Source organism: Leptidea sinapis, chromosome 23, assembly GCF_905404315.1.
Source record: "Leptidea sinapis chromosome 23, ilLepSina1.1, whole genome shotgun sequence".
NCBI classification, from domain to species: Eukaryota; Metazoa; Arthropoda; class Insecta; order Lepidoptera; family Pieridae; genus Leptidea; species Leptidea sinapis.
This window is the reverse complement of record NC_066287.1, coordinates 5,232,868-5,251,867: the sequence shown is the minus strand read 5'-3', so window position 1 is coordinate 5,251,867 and position 19,000 is coordinate 5,232,868. Positions and strand designations below refer to the sequence as shown.

The following is a 19,000-nucleotide window of genomic DNA, read 5'->3' as shown; positions in this document are numbered from 1 at the left end:
TTTATTTGCAAGAAACATTGTACTTAATATGTTAACATAATATTATTGATAATCCAATATGTTTCGTCAATTAACATACAAAATATGTTATAAAATTACAATTTAAAGATATTATAATATAAGACGTAAGTAATAGAATAATCCATTTAGTACCTATGTATAATGTTAACAATTCCAATGTCATAAAAGCACATAATTTACATATATTATTATCAAACAGACTAATTCATAATATCAAATTTTTATCAAGGTTTATCAAGAATCCGAAGCGGCACTGCATTGTATTAGGCAGAGCGTATCAAATACCATCAGCTGATTGAGCAGGAGCTCGTCTCGTCCGTTATTATCATAAATAAATAATAGTTTAAAAAAATTAAAAAAGCCGCTTTATATAAAATTCAACTAAAAAATAGAAAATAAATTTAAATTAAAAATAGTGTAAAAAAGCGTTTCGCATTTTTAGTTTTTTTAAACTATTATTTATATTTCATTTTTTAGTTAAATTTTCTATAAAAGCGTAATTTAAAACTATTAAATTGATCAGTCCTCAATAAATCTACAAAGTTTGAATGAAATCTGGCCGTTTAAAGTGAGTTAAATCGCGTTTAAAGGAGTCAGTTACAAACATACATACAAGTGAAGCTAATATAAAGCGTATAAAAAAGAGGACGGACGTCATCAAGAGTAGATAATGATCAATGAATGGTGCTGGTGTCACCTGGCGAACTGCAGCTCAGCGCACTTCTCTTCGTCACGCAGCTGGCCGGCGCGGCGCGAGGTTAGCGCGAAGTACTGCGTGGGCTCGAGACGCTCGTGGCATGGATACGCGCCCAAAGCCACGCCCTCGCCTTCGCGCTGCAAGGTGTCTGCACACAGCCCGCTCCACGCGCTGCGGATGCTGCAACACGCAACACGCTAGCAATTCTTAAGGCGAAGAGTAAGCAGAAAACATGCAAACATGGTGTTTTTAGACAAGTTTTGTGGTGAAAGTATAACAATTCGAGCTATGAACACTACTTAATCCTGTTACACATATCCTTAAGTCTTATTTGTAGGTTGCTAATGCTTGCTGTTGGTTATAGTTAACACTGCCGAGCCTTTTTGAACTACCACATTTCTTTGAAGTTAAACAAGTTTTTTGGCATGGCGTGACGCATTTTTTTGGTATTTCTCTCAGAAAAGTTATTCTTATAGCTTGTACTATTTTGTGTAGGTTCATTTATTCAGATTAGTAGTGAATAACGAGGATTATAAGCATATAACTGTTTTCCACCCAAGAATTTTGAAAATATTGGCTTTGTTACATAGATGGCTGGCCGGCAGCCGTGAACTCATATCGCTCAAGGTCGCTGGCATTTAGTGTCGCCTTAACAGTATTTCACACGTAACGCGTAACACAGACGCGCGCTCCAAGATTGCTTAGCGCGCGTCCCTCACAACTTATAATTGGACATAGTTCCTGAAAAACGGCTGGCTAGGAAAGCCACAAACATCACATTTTAAAGGAATCCGTGTTTGAAGTTTCATAAATATTAGTGTATTCCATACATGTGGGTTGGGCCTTAGTCATAATGTCATTTAAATAGTGCCATGGCTGCCATTTCTTGTCAGTCCGTTAAATTGACGAATTGAGTGTTGTTAAATCTTAACTCAATTTCGACATAATTGTGGTTTGGAACGTTTTTCTGGAATCACGTCTAATTAGAGTGTTGTACCTTGCGAAGAATCAAGAATCTATAGCACTAGCGTTAAAGGTGATTTAGTTTAAATTGGGTCCGTTATTCTAAAACCAAACTTTTATAAACAGCCACTAATTAATTTTTTCCTTACGCTAGATACTAAATACCTAACGTAGACCTTAGAACGTGCTACTGTCGGACTAAAACGCAACTACGACTATTTATATCTACAGTCGGAAACTTGAGATGTGTAAAACTCTCCGAGAAAGACCAGTGGTAGGCTCCTTTGCACAGGATGCCGACTAGATTATCAACCACAACACTTTTTCTGCCGTGATGCAATAATGTGTAAGCATTATTGTTTCAGTCTGAAGTGAAATTACTGGGCAAATGAGACTTAACATCTTATGTATCAAGGTGACGAGCGCAATTGTAGTGCCGCTCAGAATTTTTGGGGTTTTACAAGAATCCTGAGCGGCACTGCATCGTAATGGGCATGACGTATCAATATCCATCAGCTGAACGTCCTGCTCGTCTCGTCGCTTACTGTCATAAAAAAAGACTTTTTATAAAATGTGAGGATATTATGTATAATGGAGATTCGCCAGATGACTTACTTATAGCGTGTGATAACCTGAATCACCAGGTGTAAGGCAAACTAATTGGAAATTACGTTTTCCAACTTTGCCCTAGAGTCGCGCGCCTCTTCCCAAACGGGGAAAAATCAATCAACTTGAAGGGTTGATAGACAAAAATTTAATGAAAGTGGTACCATTGTAATAACATAAAACAGTCATAGCGCGTTTTAATAACTTACAGTATATGTACAGTGCCACCTTGTTTAGTTTAGGGTAAGCTATATAATTTAACATAAAAATGTAACTACATTAAACACTAATATAGTGGAGTGATTTGATTAACTCACCGTCCGAAGCCGTACACGTCTCGCACTGGCACGAACTTGTCGCCGTACACTGTGTCGAGGTACCACTGGAAACTCTTACACTTGAGCTTTTCTCGCAGCACTTTGCGGTGCGTCACGTCGCCTATCTTCGGGTTTTTCTGAAACAGCAACAATAGATCGTCTACATATACCACAATAGACTACTTACAGTTGAGATAACGTAGGCAATATGCAATCGGAAAATGTTAGGTTCAGTTAGTGATATAGAATTATAATCTAAGTGCTCTGTGAACGACTGGATCACTTGGCGTTGCGTAGAGACGTCGCTTCAGTGTGTGTCTTCTACCGCATTTATCACGGGGAGTGTTCAGAAGAGCTGTTTAACCTGATTCCTGCCGCCGAATTCCACCTTCGCACGACACGCCACAAGTTAGGATATCATCCCCACCATCTGGAAGTGTGGCGGTCCTCCACAGTGCGGTTTTCAAGGAGCTTTCTTCCACGAACTACAAAGCTGTGGAATGAGCTTCGTTGTGCGGTGTTGCCGGGACGATACGACATGGGTACCTTCAAAAAAAGCGCGTACACCTTCCTTAAAGGCCCGCAACGCTCTTGTGATTCCTCTGGTGTTGCAAGAGAATGTGGGCGGCGGTGATCACTTAACACCAGGTGACCCGTACGCTCGTTTGACCTCCTATTCCATAAAAAAAAAAAACAATTTTATCTTTTTTTTACTCATGGACATGGCTGTCATGATGTGACGTCATCAGGTCATGTAGACAATGAAGTGTCAAATTATCTCAGGCTCAGGCTGCTTTTTATTATTATGTCAGCGCATTTGATGATTGACAGAGCAATCCCACAATATCGGCATGGACCAGCTCATAAGACTTTACGAGCTGAAGTAGATTGCTACATTTAAATTAAAACGCGTGTAATTGTAACTGTTTTAAGATTAGATTTTTGCGTAAAAGTTACATTTTTTATTTAGTTAACCCGACGTTTCAAGACCTTTCCAGATCTCGTTTTCAAGGACTGCAGATGGAAAACTTTTTTCATCTGCAACTTTTACGCAAAAATCTAATGTAAAATCAGTTACAATTACACGCGTTTTAATTCATTTAAAAGTGTAACACTCGCGTTAATCAAAGTAAATACTAGATTGCTACATTTGTGTGATCTGAGTGTTTGTGTGTTGTTGTTAGTATCGAGTGCGTCAAATACTTGTGAAGATTGTGTGTAAAACTTTGGCTCTGGGTTTACAAGGGCTTGAACCCAGGATGTTCAGTTGTCCGTAACTGTTATCGGCGTGGTCCTCCCACTGTACCTACCCGCAGGTCCGGCCGGTGCAGGTAGAACAACTCTGCGTACTCGTCCATCCAGACCTCCGCCATGCGCGCCGTGTTTATTCCTGCCGCATCCAAAATACATATATTATAAAGATATTAAAGTGGAAAATGCACATCAAAGATTCGCATCTGGAAGTCATATTCAGTTTACTATCGTCGAATAAATTCCATCATTAAGTCGACAAATTAATCCAAAGCGAACTATAAATTTCCACATTAATTACTTACGTAATGTACTATTTGATGCTTTTGCGCACTTGATTTTGTAAACATTTTATGACTATTTACAAATACTTTAATAAAAGTTTACGTAAATGAATTTATTTTTCATTTTCATTTTCCATTTGTCATGATAAATAGCTGCTGCAAAACACCATGCAGGGAACGATCTATGAAAAATAGAGACCAGGTGGAAGGCGGGCATTGTGCCTGAAAAAGCTGAGAGAGTGATTTGCCCTGAGCTCCGGATTCCTCTTCCGTGCTGCTGCGTCCAAAATAACAATAGCTGTGATGACCACCAACCTATGACGAGGATGAGACGGTTCGAGAAGAAGATCCAGAGGGTATCGAATTTGAATTGAGAAGATTTGCAATCAGAATGGTCTTGTCTTAATTGTCCCCTACTCTCAGACGCGTAACCGTGACAGATTCGATTTAAAAACTTGATATGTTGTGAGGCTGTGAAGTTTGGTCCTTTTCGAGTATATTTCATCCTTTGCCCATCCAACATCTTTCTAAGCATCTACAACTATACGCAGTCCAGGAATTCATCTCCTTCACATGTTGGCTTCTGTTGGTGTGGAGTTTTCGGTGTACTTTTTACAAAAGTTCGAATACTTTATGGACACAAGTCGTTCAACGTCTGATTTCCGGGCGTTAGACATACTGTGTGTCAGAAAGGATATGTTGGCAATATGAGGGACGGTACTTAAGAGCTTGGTAGAGTTCGATGTAGGTCAACAGAGATGTGGCGTCTAAGCCAACATCTCCGAGCGATATCTCAAGTCAATTTAATAATATGCAATTATTAGGGTTAGACCGTCATTTGGATCGTTAGCTTGGTTGGTAAGCTGGGGTATATCCCGATATAGAGGCTCGGGTTGGAAAATCGCATCGTCCATAAATTTTTGTATATTTAATCCTAGAACGCAAATTGTTTTAAACGAGTTCCATATTTATAACGCTAGCAGACACGATAATAAATGTCTTATACAATAGAAAACAAAGATATTTTCCTCGTACTTACCGTGCGTGTCGGTTTGTGCGGGCAACCCGTACGGGTGGAAGCTACGGAACACGTGGCCCACGCGCGAACACGGGATAGTCTCCAGTGTGCCTCCGCCTGTCAATATAAGAAGAATTATTCTAAACGAATTCGTTAAGTTATTGATACATATTTATGCCTAGGCTATAATATTATTACAAGTGGATGTCCATCCATAAATAAATAAAAAACAACAGACCGATGCCAACTCTCTCGGGATTTAATTAAATCCAGCGCAGAAGGCTGAGTATTACTCCAATACACCGTGTTAAAATATTCCTGTACAATATTTGACACGGATATGCAGTAAAATGCGGAGAAACCACTAGAAGGCATAATATGCATTTATTTTCTCAATATTGATTCCTTTAAAATGATTTTGATGTCAATTCTAACACTACCACCGACCGCTTCGGAAACAAATGGCGCTCTGAGAGAGGAGAAGCGGCGCAAGAAACTATCCCAGCATTGTATAGTATTTTCTTTTATATAAAACACATTTAAAGGATTAAAAGACCGGAAAACCAGCGCTGATCATATTACCTGTGGGTATGATCAGTATTATGATGAGGTGAACTCCAATTCTGCATGTTGATGTAAATTAATAATTAAGTTTACTTGTATACTAGGTTTAAGTTGCAGAATAAATGATTCCTTTCTTTCTTTCTTTCTAAAACGCGTGTAGTTGTAACTGTGTTTTTACATTAGACTTTTGCGTAAAAAGTTACATTTTTATTTTAGTTAACCGCTGCAGATGAAATGAGTTACAGTTACTATTACACGCGTTTTAATCCTTTAAAAGTGTTTCATTTAAATATCCCAGCATTCTTTTTTTGCGCTGTTTTTACTAAAATATACAATATTGTTCTGTCATTGCTAATGCTTTAAAATAATCGTAATGGGAATGGGACTAGCCAGGCTGTCCGATCGTTTAGATCACTAAAAAAAAACAATAAAAAAAACTACGTTTAAAAAAACCGACTTCAAAAACTGAAAAGTATCAAATAACTAAACATTTAATTGAATACACCTTTACCTTTAATATGAATGCAATGCTTATATTTATATGTGCTACCTATTGATGTTTTAAGTCGGTGCCAAGCCCTGAATAAAATAAAACTTAATATTATAAACAGCTTACTTACTGTAATTATTAAGGTTGTCTGGCCACGCGTGTCTGTCCGCTTCGGTTGTTTTGTTCTAGACGAAGCTATCCCGCGCAAAGTCACGCGTGGCGAGTGTAGGTACTTACTATTACATTTGGCTTGGCACCGACTTCAAAGCTATCATATATCTATATGTAGCACATACAAATAATAGTATTTTATTAATATTAAAGGTAAAGGTGTATTAAATTAAATTTTTAGTTATTTGATACTTTTCAGTTTTTGAAGACGGTTTTTTAAACGTACTTTTATTTTATTTTTTACTTTTTAGTGTCAGTTAATAATGATAATATATAATCAACCTGAATGTAAACTCCTAAAAAAGCCGTACACAAAAAACAATAATTATATCATCGAGGTACACAAAAATTTTCATAAAATGAAAACTACTGGGCCAAACAATGTAAAATTTTTATGGGACCAAATGGCATCTAATCTGCATCGAACTACAGTAAAGAAAAATTACGTAAATCGGTGTACATACATAAAAAAAATACCGATCGAATTGATAACCTCCTCCTTTTTGAAGTCGGTTAAAAAGTTCCTCAGATTAAACGCTACGGTAAAAATAACATTTCATATTTAATGTTGTCCAAAACGTTTAGAACTCCTGACATATTTATTCTACCAGTAAACTAAGGTCATCGCCTTGAACTTGGTCCGATGGAGGATAACTAGCATCAAATGTGCGGCGATTCAAGTGAAATTGAGTGCACCGATCGACTGAGTCAGAGCGAGTGAGGGTGCGCTGGTGGTGTAGGTACCAGGGCGCCTGCGGTGAACATCTTGCGACACTCACACTGCCATATCCGGAAGGACATCTCGAGGTTCTCGCCGCCCCAGCCCGCCATCTGCTCGTCGTACGCGCCCAGCTCCCAGTAGTACGGCCGGCTGATGGCGAACAGACCTCCGGCCATTGTTGGCGACCTGGTAGCATTCGAAGCAGTGGTTATTGATTAGCAGAGAACTCGTCATATAGGGATAAGATAAGATGATATGACAAGTACAATCATTGGAGATAGAATTCACTCTCCGAAATGAGTAACCTGCAATCCACGGCCTCCCTCCTTTTGGAATTTATTGATTAATCATCCAACACTTCTGCCGACACTTTTGTTACAAATGCAACTGTACGAGTGGTAGATTGCACATCACGTTGCGCCCTGTCAGCGGTTACGCTGGCGCGTGCCGTGTTTCCACATTTTCCCCCAGTTCACGTTCGATCATCAATCGGTTCGCGTGTGCTCAAAACCATTTACCATTTCAACCATTCAGTAAGTTCAATAAACTAGTGATTAAGTCTAGTTTAATTTATGAACCAAACATAAATTAATCTGTACGGCAACCAGAACACCGTACATCGTGGTCCTTCGAGCCGTGACCGAGTTCATATTATGTGGAGACAAATGTTTAAGAGTACCTAATATTCCATTGTATGTGGCCGGACTTGCGCTTTGATTTAACGCTAGAATGTGGGCCGGCTACTGAGCTACTATAGAAATAAATAAATAAACACAGATAAGCGTGGTTCATTATCAACATTTACAACATCGGTACATGCAGGGTTTCGGGTGGCGCGTACATACAGAAAATGTAGGAAAACAGATGTACAGTCTCATGTACGTACCAGGTGGGCGCGATGTCGGATCCTCGGCGCTTCTTCTCCCGCTCGGGCACGTCGATCCACGTGAAGTGGCCCGTGAACGTGAACCCTCCCACCTGCCATCACAGGCACGTTAAAATCGTGAACAGGCGCTCCCGGTACGCGGTGACGGGGAACACTCTTGACAACTTGACATTTTGCACTTATTACTAACACTGAAAGGCTCCGAGAATGAAACGAATTGGACATCAGATGGAAACACTGAAGAATCATTAAAGTCAACTAACACAAATTAAATTTGTGTGATTAATTAGAGGGTTATCACTTTAAAATATTACAAATTCTAATGTCAACTTGTCATATGTGTCCCCGCCACCAAACATAATACTAAGATCTACAATGATAATAAAAGTATAATATGTTCTGTAATTTTTTGGGTTCGGGTCAGACGATTTACAGAACAGTGGTGACGCTTGCCAACTGCTACCAGCCGGCGAGTGTGTTGCAGGCTATCTACTCCCTCGTCAATGACTGAACAAGCTAACTAGCAAGACATTACCTTCTCGTCATTCCTAACGTTATAGTTAACGTCTGTTGGTTCATTATCGTGGAAGCGAACCGTGCTAGAGCAGTTTATGTATTTATAAGCAATATTACGTATACTGTCAAGAAGACAATAGGTATACATTGGCAGGTCTGATGCCATAAATATAGCAATCAATAATCCATAATTCGCTTTTTTTAAGGCTCTTATCGCACTTAAGTATTTTTGTTAAATGATTGACAATTCTGTAACCAGTAATGTTATGCTAGCATTATTGCTAATTCTGCAACGGTGAGCTAATAATCTTATTATACCATAAAGAACTTCAAATAAAAGTGTGCAAAAATCAAAGCTATTCTATAATTACAACTAAACCCCATATTAATACTACATGAAAATACAAAGCGAAAATTTCCCAAGAAGAAATAACACAGCACCATAGATAAAGAGTACAGGCAAGGAAATTATTTCATAGAAATGCCGTGACATGCAGAAGACACGAGAAAACCTACTAATATTATAAATGTGAATGTCAGTTTGATTGTTACGGTTTTACGACGGAGCTACTGAACCTATTTTGATGAAATTTGGTACAGCGATAGACTAGAGCTTGGGAAAGGACAAGGCTATATTTTATCCCGGAAAAATCCAAGGTATTCGCGGGGTTTGTGAAAAAATGAAATTCACATCGATGAACTATAACTATGCCAATAGTAAGGTGTAGTTTACCATAGCAATCTTCCTCGAAATAAGATTCATATATAATATGTTGGGAACGGGAGCGAGAACGAGAACCGGAATAGGACATGAGATAATCTTCAATTCTAAACTTGCTTATTATTTTTAAATACACTTTATCTACGCGGACTCGCATCGAAATCGCAGGCATCAGCTAGTTTATTATAAGTAACACCACTGCAACTCCTACTAACCAGCACATTCTATCCTCATTCGATTAAAATATAAACAGTGTTCGTTGCAATGTGATGATCAAATTCAATCTTCCTCGAAATATATAATATGTTGGGAACGGGAGCGAGAACGGGAACCGGAATAGGACCTGAGATAATCTTCAATTCTAAACTTGCGAATAATTTTAAAATCAATTTATCTACGCGGACGAAATCGCAGGCATCAGCTAGTATGTTACAAGTAACACCACTGCAACTCCTACTAACCAGCACATTCTATCCTCATTCGATTAAAATATAAACAGTGTTCGTTGCAATGTGATGATCAAATTCAATCTTCCTCGAAATAAGATTCATATATAATATGTTGGGAACGGGAGCGACAACGGGAACCGGAATAGGACATGAGATAATCTTCAATTCTAAACTTGCGAATTATTTTTAAAATCACTTTATCTACGCGGACGAAATCGCAGGCATCAGCTAGTATGTTATAAGTAACAACACTGCAACTCCTACTAACCAGCACATTCTATCCTCATTGACATGAGATAATCTTCAATTCTAAACTTGCTTATTATTTTTAAAAATACTTTATCTACGCGGACGAAGTAACAGCATCAGCGAGTATGTTATAAATAACAACACTGCAACTCCATTCTATCCTCATTCGATTTAAATATAAACAGTGTTCGTTGCAATGTGATGATCAAATTGAATTCTATGTAAAAAAAAGTGTCCGAGGCAATCATTTTGCACCCTTAAGATATATTTTTTTGATTATTAATTTCAATATCCCTGTTGCTAATTGGTCTCAAGTTAATGATTCTAACGTTACTTAACTTACGCACAGCGGGAAGTTCACATAAATTTTTCTACACATAAATAATTTTAACCAGTTTAACATTATTCCAAATAGTTATAATCGGTATTTGCATTTAGTAATTAGCAATACTAACTGTATGAAGGTAAATCACAGTGAAACACCGTTTGTTAAAGAAGTCTCACATCACCCCGCTCTGGATATTGCATTTACAAATTAAGATACATATAGTGTTGTGTGAAGGAAACCAGGTTCCCGGACAAGAGTCGATTGAGACTTCAACTGCAACCCCTGTGATATTCCAGGTTAGTGCACTTGTTCTTTTCATTAATCCTCTTGTTCACGCTTAAACTCATCCCGCAACTTACAGTCCACAAATCATTGGACCAGATTCACCAACGTGAATCTTCCTTGTTGCAATCGCGTAGACCTGTTTTCTGGTAATATTCAAATGTTGTTTGTAGAAAAATGCTAAATATCATTAAATATAAACAGCAGCGCCAGAGGTCCGCGCCGCAGTCACACACGAGAGACGATTCCCACAATTTGGTCACGCCGGAGTAGTTGCGTTCGAAGCGTATGAAATTTTATATTCTGTTTGTAGAAATTAAATTGTGTAACTATGGAACCGAACGAAAACTTAGCGGGACCTACTTCTTGTGTAAGCTGATTCGAAAGAAGAAGGTGATACAATTATTTACTGGGAAGGGATTATTGTACTTATAATTGGAACTACAGATAAAATTAAATATTTTCACCCATTTGGAGCTGTCGCAACAACAGAACGTACAGAAGCCTTCATATTTTTTATTTTGCGTACTCAAATAACGCAACTTTCTCCCTCAAATCACAGACGTTGCAGTTGTAGGAACTGGACAAAGGCCTCCCCCAGAAATCTCCTCGACGATCGGGCCTGTGCTGCCCTCATCCAACGTATTGACGATCTTGGCCAGATTGTCGGTCCATATTGTCCACCGACCATTTGTTCGTCAAACTATGTGCCCTGCCCACTCCCACTCAGTTTCTCAACCATTTCAATTCATCAATCATGAATCGTTGAGCGTATGCGAAAAACAAATCGAATAAGAATAGATCAAACTATCCAAAGTACAAAGAGTAAAAAATTCATGAGCGAATGGAAAGCCTAAAAGAGTTTTTGGCAGACTTTGAACCGGTTCTGGTATTTGGGCACATGTCCCGGGACTCGGGCTACTAACAACAATACAAGATGGTGGCGCACTTCTTGAGCATAAACCTTGGGTGGGGTTGTTGCTGCCCTTTGCTCTTTATGAGCAGCTATGGGAGACCTTTACCGAATATAAACAACAATATTTTGCGAGTGGGAAGTTATATTGCCCAAGTAAAAAAAAACAAGCTCCATGAAGGTGCATAACGTGAAACGTAAAACAGTACAAAGTCAAAACTAAGAAAGCATTTATTTCAATTAATGGTAATTACATAGTATGTGAATTCCTAAGTTTGTTTAGGATTGTTTTCATCATACTAGTTGCTGATTTTTTATTTTTTATCCTTATTGAATAATCGCGAAATAAGTAGCTGTATAGTTAGTAGTGGTTAATTATTTTGTCAATATAAAGTGATTTTTTACATTTTGCTAAATCTGATGATTAGTTTAATATAAAACATTTCAAAACACATTTCTTATTTGGTAGTTTCAACTAAGTCATGCGTCAACAGACTATTCAGTATTCAGTATGGGGCAGGTTTTACTTTAAATACTTTAAAATAATTAGATATGATACTAAAGTAACCGGTCAAAAAGAACACCAAGCAAAATCAGGTTATTCGATGCGGGATGCAGTTATTGATAATGGAAGCTCTACAGCATGCATGAGATACAGTTCTTAGATCATAATCAATCACCAGACTGCTACCGGATTAAGGTAATAATTTAAAGTAAATGGAAGATAATATTACAGGAATTGATTAATATCTTCTGACAGAACCTTAATATCTTTTGAAGGTATGCTGTACTAAGTAGATATTGATCGGCCAATGCGACTCTGTGAGGGTTAATTTGTGTAAGTACTTGATAATTTGCCGTGATTTCGGTACTTTATGCAGTACCCAGGATTTGCCTCATAATTCATCGTTATCTTGAAATTCAACAAATTTGCACGCGGGTGTAGACAAGTCGATCACCACCCAGGTAAAAATATATTACTTTTTCATATCAAAATAAAAAATCTGTGGGCAGATATCTAAAAAACACAGACTTTTTAGTATTTAGACCATAGAGGGGAGCTATTGAAAGCCGGGTAAAACTTGCATGCTGCGTTTGTTATTAGGTGTGTTAGAAGTGTCCTGCCACAGCAGCAGTAACCTGAAATAGTTGAGCGGCGTCGAGCTGGAAGGTGGACTGGTCTATGATATCGATGAGCGGCGTGACGACGGCGTCCCGCTTGTGCGCCACGCGCTGCAGCAGTGGCCGCAGCCAGTCCGTGGAGGCCTCGCAGTGCGCATCCAGGAAGACGAGCACGTCGCCACGTGCCGCGCGAGCACCACGCGTGCGGGCCCGCATCAACCCCTGCCTGGAGACGGTCACGGCCGAACTTAAAGCGGAACACTCGCTCTCATATTTAACCAACACAACAGGAGCGGGCTGACTCGACCGAAGTAGTTGCCTAAAGCAAGTTTTTGGCCATGCAGGGGTCATGAAATATAAGAGATACAGGGTTACTTGCGACGACAACAATCTCCTCCGTGTTCTGCTGCCGATGAAAAGTTCCCATATGTAGAGCTAATGGATGTGAAACCGGTTGTAATGTTGAGGTCTTTATAGTGTCTGATGCGGAGGTGGAGCTGTACTGCCATCAGGCTTTAAACGAGTGGTTCTTGGTGTTTTCCACGATACACTATTTTTCATTATTTTTGTACTTGTAATAATTCGGCCAGTGATGTCAAGTGTTGTTATGGCCTGGGTGCATGATAGAACCATGTGCTCACATTGTTTTGTATTTTATAGGCATAAAGTTGTGAGTAAATCTCTTTGGTTAAACTGGTTATATCTGGCTGGCTTTCAAGCCATTTAATATTAAAAATTAAATTAAGCAAAAAAGATTTCTTGCTATTTTATCAATTGTTTTTATAATCGCCTAAGTAAATCTCAGGAAAAAATTCAATACATTTTAAAGTTTGAAGATAAAAAGTAAACTACGTTTAAAAAAACCGGCTTAAAAAACTGAAAATTATCAAATAACTAAAGATTTAATAACCTTTACCTTAAATATTAAAAAATACTTTTATTTGTATGTGCTACATATTGATATGTTTAAAGTCAGTGCCAAGTCCTAAACAAAATAAAACTTAATATTATAAACAGCTTACATACTGTATTTATTTAGGTTGTCTGGCCATGCGTGTCTGACCGATTGGGTTCTTTTTTCTAGACGAAGCTATCCCGCTCAAAGTCACGCTTGGCGAGTGTAGGTACCTTTATTACGTTTGGCTTGGCACCGACTTCAAATCTATCAAATATGTAGCACATAAAAATAATAGTATTTTATTAATATTAAAGGTAAAGGTTATTAAATTTTTAGTTATTTGATACTTTTCAGTTTTTGAAGTCGGTTTTTTTAAACGTAGTTTTTTATTTTTATTTTTTACGTTTTAGTGTCAGTTCAACTCCAAAAAAAGCCCTAGGTAGATGAAAATTTTCATATAAATGTTCATAAAATGTAAACTACTGGGCCAAACTATGTAAAATTTTTATGGGACCAAATGGCATCTATTTAGCATCAAACAAAAGAAGAATTACACAAATCTCAGAGTAATCGGTGTACATACATAAAAAAAATACCGGACGAATTGATAACCTCCTCCTTTTGAAAGTCGGTTAAAAACAGGAAAAATACGACCCAAGCCGCAAAACAACTGTGATGTGTATAGACTTAAAGCAGTGTCAGTAAGAGATGAACGAAATTGGTAACGGTTTTAAATCCGAGTATTTTGATAAATCAAATCAAAATCACTTTAGTCATGTAGGTCACGGAAATGACACTTATGAATGTCAAAAAATACTTTTCTTATTGAATTTACCGCCACTTCGTAAAGAGTTGAGCTAATGAGACGTACCGAAGTACACGTTCTTCTGCAGTACGGTTTCCAAGGTGCGGTTGCGGTTTCTTATATACGAGTCACGTCACGTCACGTGATGGGAAGTCGTGAGGCATCCGCCCGGACATCCGCAACGCATCTTTAAGTATGCTCTAATCTTTCATGTTACCAAATAGTGGAATTACCTTCCTTGCGCAGTGTTTCCAGGAACGATACATCACTATTTTTATTTTATTTGGAAAACTTACAGTGTTACAATAACTTATTTACTATACATTTTATAGTGAGAACATTTTCCACCATTTAAAAACTTTCGCATATTGAATACAATAGGACGTAGTGGTGTAAGTAATCTCTGTTGTTGCAAGTTGATGTGATGATGTGATGACTTACGGTACGCAGACGTGGTCGCTAGCTATGAACCTTATGAGAAAGCTCATGTTCGCTCAGAGGGCAATGGAGAGGGCTATGCTCGGAGTTTCCCTGCCAGATCGAATCAGAAATGAGAAGATCCGTAGGAGAACCAAAGTTACCGACATAGCCTAAATGATTGCGAAACTGAAGTGGCAGTGGGTATGGCACATAGTTCGACGGACAGATGGCCATTGGGGCAGTAAAGTCCTCGAATGGCGACGGAAGACGCAGTGTTGGTAGGCCCCCCACAAGATGGACCGACGATCTGGGCAAGATCGCCGGAATACGTTGGATGAGGGCAGCGCAGGACCGATCGTCGTGGAAATCTTTGGGGGAGGCCTTTGTCCAGCAGTGGACGTCTTCCGGCTGATGACTATAGGCAACGGCGATCACGTACCACTAGGTGATCGGTACGCTTATTAGCCCTCTTAAAAAAAAGATCAACAACAATCTCTCATCTCCTGTCATTGATATTGATATTGTCCCGACGTTGGATTTGGACCGCTGTCAGCACAGCTTCACCTGCGAGATCTAATTGGCCGCAGTAATGGTCACGCAACTGATAAAGAATCAAATAACATTTGCTTGCGACATACCGTTCAATAAACTGTAAATTAACGATGAAAATACATTTTCAAACGACTGCAAAAATGATGAGGTTATCAATTCTATTTGTGTGTACCTAATTTTGAAATGTTTTTTCCCTCAGAACTTCGTAGTTTATGGACCGCTATCGATTTTTTTTATTGATATTTTTGAACCAGATACTGACGAGACCCATGAGGACTTGAGGAAACTCCTCACATTAAATGCGAATACAAATTACGATTTAAGTATTTTCTTATATAAACACATCAATCATTTGCATTCAGAAAGCATCATTTGGTGAATTGTAAATGATGGAAAAGATCAGGTCGTCTCGGTGCTTGTCAGAGATGGCGATAAGGAAACAAATTAAAAGCTGGTGATAATCCTACAAGGTGATCACCGGAACCTATTTAATAGATCATGCTTATATCCAAGCCGTGACAGTCGTATTGGAATTGAGTGAAAAGACACTATTTTTATAGTGAAATGAATGAATGATCTATATTCATGTCTTCAAATTAAATTATAATGCTAGATTTTACAAAATAAATCGTCATAATATATGGATATATTTAAATACCTTTATAAGGCAACATAAACGTAAAAAGTGGTAATAACAATCTGTGATCAATTTATTCGCATTAATTGAAATTTTAAACCCGCCCCACACACACATACCAAGCATTAGGACTGCCTTTGAGATTATTAAATGTTGGATGTTATTGTTTACTAACACTAAATTTATTTTTGATCATCAAATAGCAATCACACCTGCTTGGTGGTGATGTTTTAAAATACCATAGAACAAAAAATATAAATGCCATTGAATACAACATCAACAAAAATAAAAAAGGAAACATAGGAATGAAAGTGTAACAACAAGAAACACGTGACACACACACACACAAAATACAACAACATAAAACAACAATGCTATAAACACACACAGGAAGTGATAAGGCTTTCAAAAATACTCACTATTGGGAAAAAGAATAACATTCGAGGAGATTTGTAAACATGTTGTTGAAAGCAATTTGAAATAGGATTAGGTACTCAAGAAATAGTATGGAATGATAAAGCTGATAATAATAAAATAAGAAATATTGCAGATGATAGAGATACAATTAAAACCAACCAACACAAAATATCCAGAAACTTTAGTTGATAATTATTTGAAAGATAATATTAAAAAAGTTTAAATAAGTAACAAAAATCAAGTGATACTTGAGATTCTAGAGTTAACGACGAAAAAAGAATAATTCGCATATAAATCACAACTTACGGTGTGCCTTATATTGTAGGTACACCTAAAAGCTTTAATTTGTAACCCATTCCAGATAAACTATTCTTAGACACAAATCGAAGTGATGGGATTAGTATGGTAATATCAAATTCACTAAGAAAAATTGTCGATATAGAATGGGTCGCAAATCACATTTTTCAACATCAAAATTTACTCTCGTATAACATGCTTGTGGTAAGAGCTAAGACACAGAAATAAAATGTAGATACTACTCATAGAAATATGCAAGAAACATCGTGCTGAGTGATTTAAGGTGTGCGTGCTTCAATACTGGTGGGGCACCTGAAATGTCACCGGGTCTTGCACGCTGTAATAGAAATTGGAGGCCTCAATGACGTCAATGATGGGTACGACGACAGCGTGGGGAGAGTCTTTGATCCGCTGCAGAAGTGGCCTCAACCAATCGTGCTGGGCCTCGCAATGAGCGTCCAGAAACAAAAGGACATCGCCTTTCGCGTAGCGCGCGCCGGCTAGGCGGGCGCGAGTCAACCCAACGCTGCACAGTATAATAAATATTATACTTAAGTCAATAACTAAACAAGGAAACAGAAATTTGAGGAAAAGAAGACAATGTAAAGGAGAAAAGACAAACATTGCTACAAGAGAAAGTTTTTACGTGCAGAAAACGTAAGAACATTTTATAGTGAAAAACAAAACAGGTTGAAGGAAGGGAAATGATGGACGAGAAAAAAGTATTGTTCAATAAAACAGTTATCATAATAAAAAACTCATTTAAGACATAAGCTACAAATAAAACAAATGGTAAATGTTTCCTAGCCGTTAGTAACTAGAGGTACCAATTGTCTAAATGAGATTTGAAGATACTTACTCATCAACTAATCTACTGATAACTATGAAACCCTGGATGATACCTACATCTGCTGAAAACTGAACAGCAATTCACTTAACTGAGCATTTAAAGGTTAAATGATAAAAAAATTCATGTGCTTGTGTTATATAACCATCGAACGGAGCGAACGTTCGATATTTCAAATATACCCAGTCATCTTGACCGGGAGACAGGGAAAATATCATTTAATATTTATACGAGGAATTGGAGGTCCTTGACAACCGCATTGTGGATACAAACAGACAGAGAGATGGTGGACCTTCTCGTTAATAAAAATAAAATTTACTGTTTGATGTTTTCACTAAATTCTAAGTATTGCCAATATAAATATGTACTACTTTGAAAGGTCATGTTCAGCGGCCATGCAGGTTCATCCTCTAGGGGATGTTGTATTGTCTCTTGGAACAAAAGGGCATCAGGTATTTAGCCCCGCACAATATTGTACAGCTCAATTAAGTGGACCGTGATGTTCCCAGCACTATGACACTCCAAGCACTTCACCTGATACTCTTTCTCTCCCGTGTTATAGAGGAACGTGGACACATCTATCACGTCGATGAGCGGGGTGACCACCGCCGTTCTGTTATCTTTGATCCGCTGGAGAAGTGGTCGGATCCAGTCTGTGTTCCCCTCGGAGTGCGAGTCCAGGAATATCAGAACGTCCCCTGAGGCGACCCTACTGCCAGCCAGTCGGGCTCGAGTCACACCCATCCTGAGCCAGCCGGATATGTTATATCTTTGGTCGGTCAATATACGCTATATTATTATAATATATGGGCATCCAGCCCAGCTATCTTTTTTTTTATAAGAGGAGGCATACGGGCAAGAGGCCCACACGATGGGAGTAAGGTGGGAGTATGCTTTTTTCTTGAAGGCCCCTAAGTGGTATCGGTTCGGTAAACAGCAGCCGGTAATTAATTCCACAAAGTGGCTCTGCGTTGTACGAAATCTTGAAAACCGCGCGGTTGTGGATTACCTGACATCAAGGAGATACGGGAGTTATTTTGCATTTTACCGTTAAGTCCGGTGGTGGAATTGGACCGCTAGAACCAACCCGAAGCTCCTCTGAGCACTCCCTATGATAAATGCGGTAGAAGATGCAAAGAGAACCCACATCTCTATGCAATTCCAAAGAGTCAAGCTAATCGGGGATGACTTGATCGTCGATGATTCGAGTCGCTCTTCGTTGCATGCGGTCAAATGGAAGAAGCTGGTACTGGGGAGCCTCCACCCAGAGGTGAGAACAGAACTCAATATGAGGCCGAATTTGCGCCTTTTATAGTTGCAAGCGGTGACTTATAGTGTAGTACAGTTTCTCCTTACTGGGTACACCAAGTTTTTTAGAGGCCAGTGTGGGCTTTTCTTCCAAGTGACCACAAAACTGAACGTTGCTCGATATACCGACGCCAAGTATGCCGCGAAATAGCGCGGCAGATAGGAGAGTGATCTCGAATCGAGGGGATACGACAAAGGGAGACTTAGAAAGAAACGCACAAACTTGTGTCTTCTTGGGGTTGAATTGGAC

At 38.6% G+C, this 19,000-nt stretch overlaps 1 protein-coding gene across 4 annotated transcripts in view; it reads right to left on the bottom strand.

Moving 5' to 3' along the window:
• Nucleotides 1-19,000, bottom strand: part of LOC126971342 (uncharacterized) — a 42,795-nt gene that overhangs the window by 19,374 nt on the left and 4,421 nt on the right. For 2 of the 4 annotated variants that reach the window (XM_050817592.1, XM_050817594.1), the window contains exons 4-10: nucleotides 16,908-17,121; nucleotides 7,990-8,081; nucleotides 7,162-7,289; nucleotides 5,179-5,274; nucleotides 3,915-3,994; nucleotides 2,605-2,741; nucleotides 719-898 (exon numbers count right to left, since the gene is read on the bottom strand). In XM_050817592.1, the coding sequence (XP_050673549.1) occupies nucleotides 719-898; nucleotides 2,605-2,741; nucleotides 3,915-3,994; nucleotides 5,179-5,274; nucleotides 7,162-7,289; nucleotides 7,990-8,081; nucleotides 16,908-17,121 (927 nt within the window). Of the gene's footprint in view, nucleotides 1-718; nucleotides 899-2,604; nucleotides 2,742-3,914; nucleotides 3,995-5,178; nucleotides 5,275-7,161; nucleotides 7,290-7,989; nucleotides 8,082-12,587; nucleotides 12,796-16,907; nucleotides 17,122-17,976; nucleotides 18,188-19,000 lie in introns of all 4 variants that reach the window. The other 2 variants (XM_050817593.1, XM_050817595.1) reach the window with 2 other exon arrangements.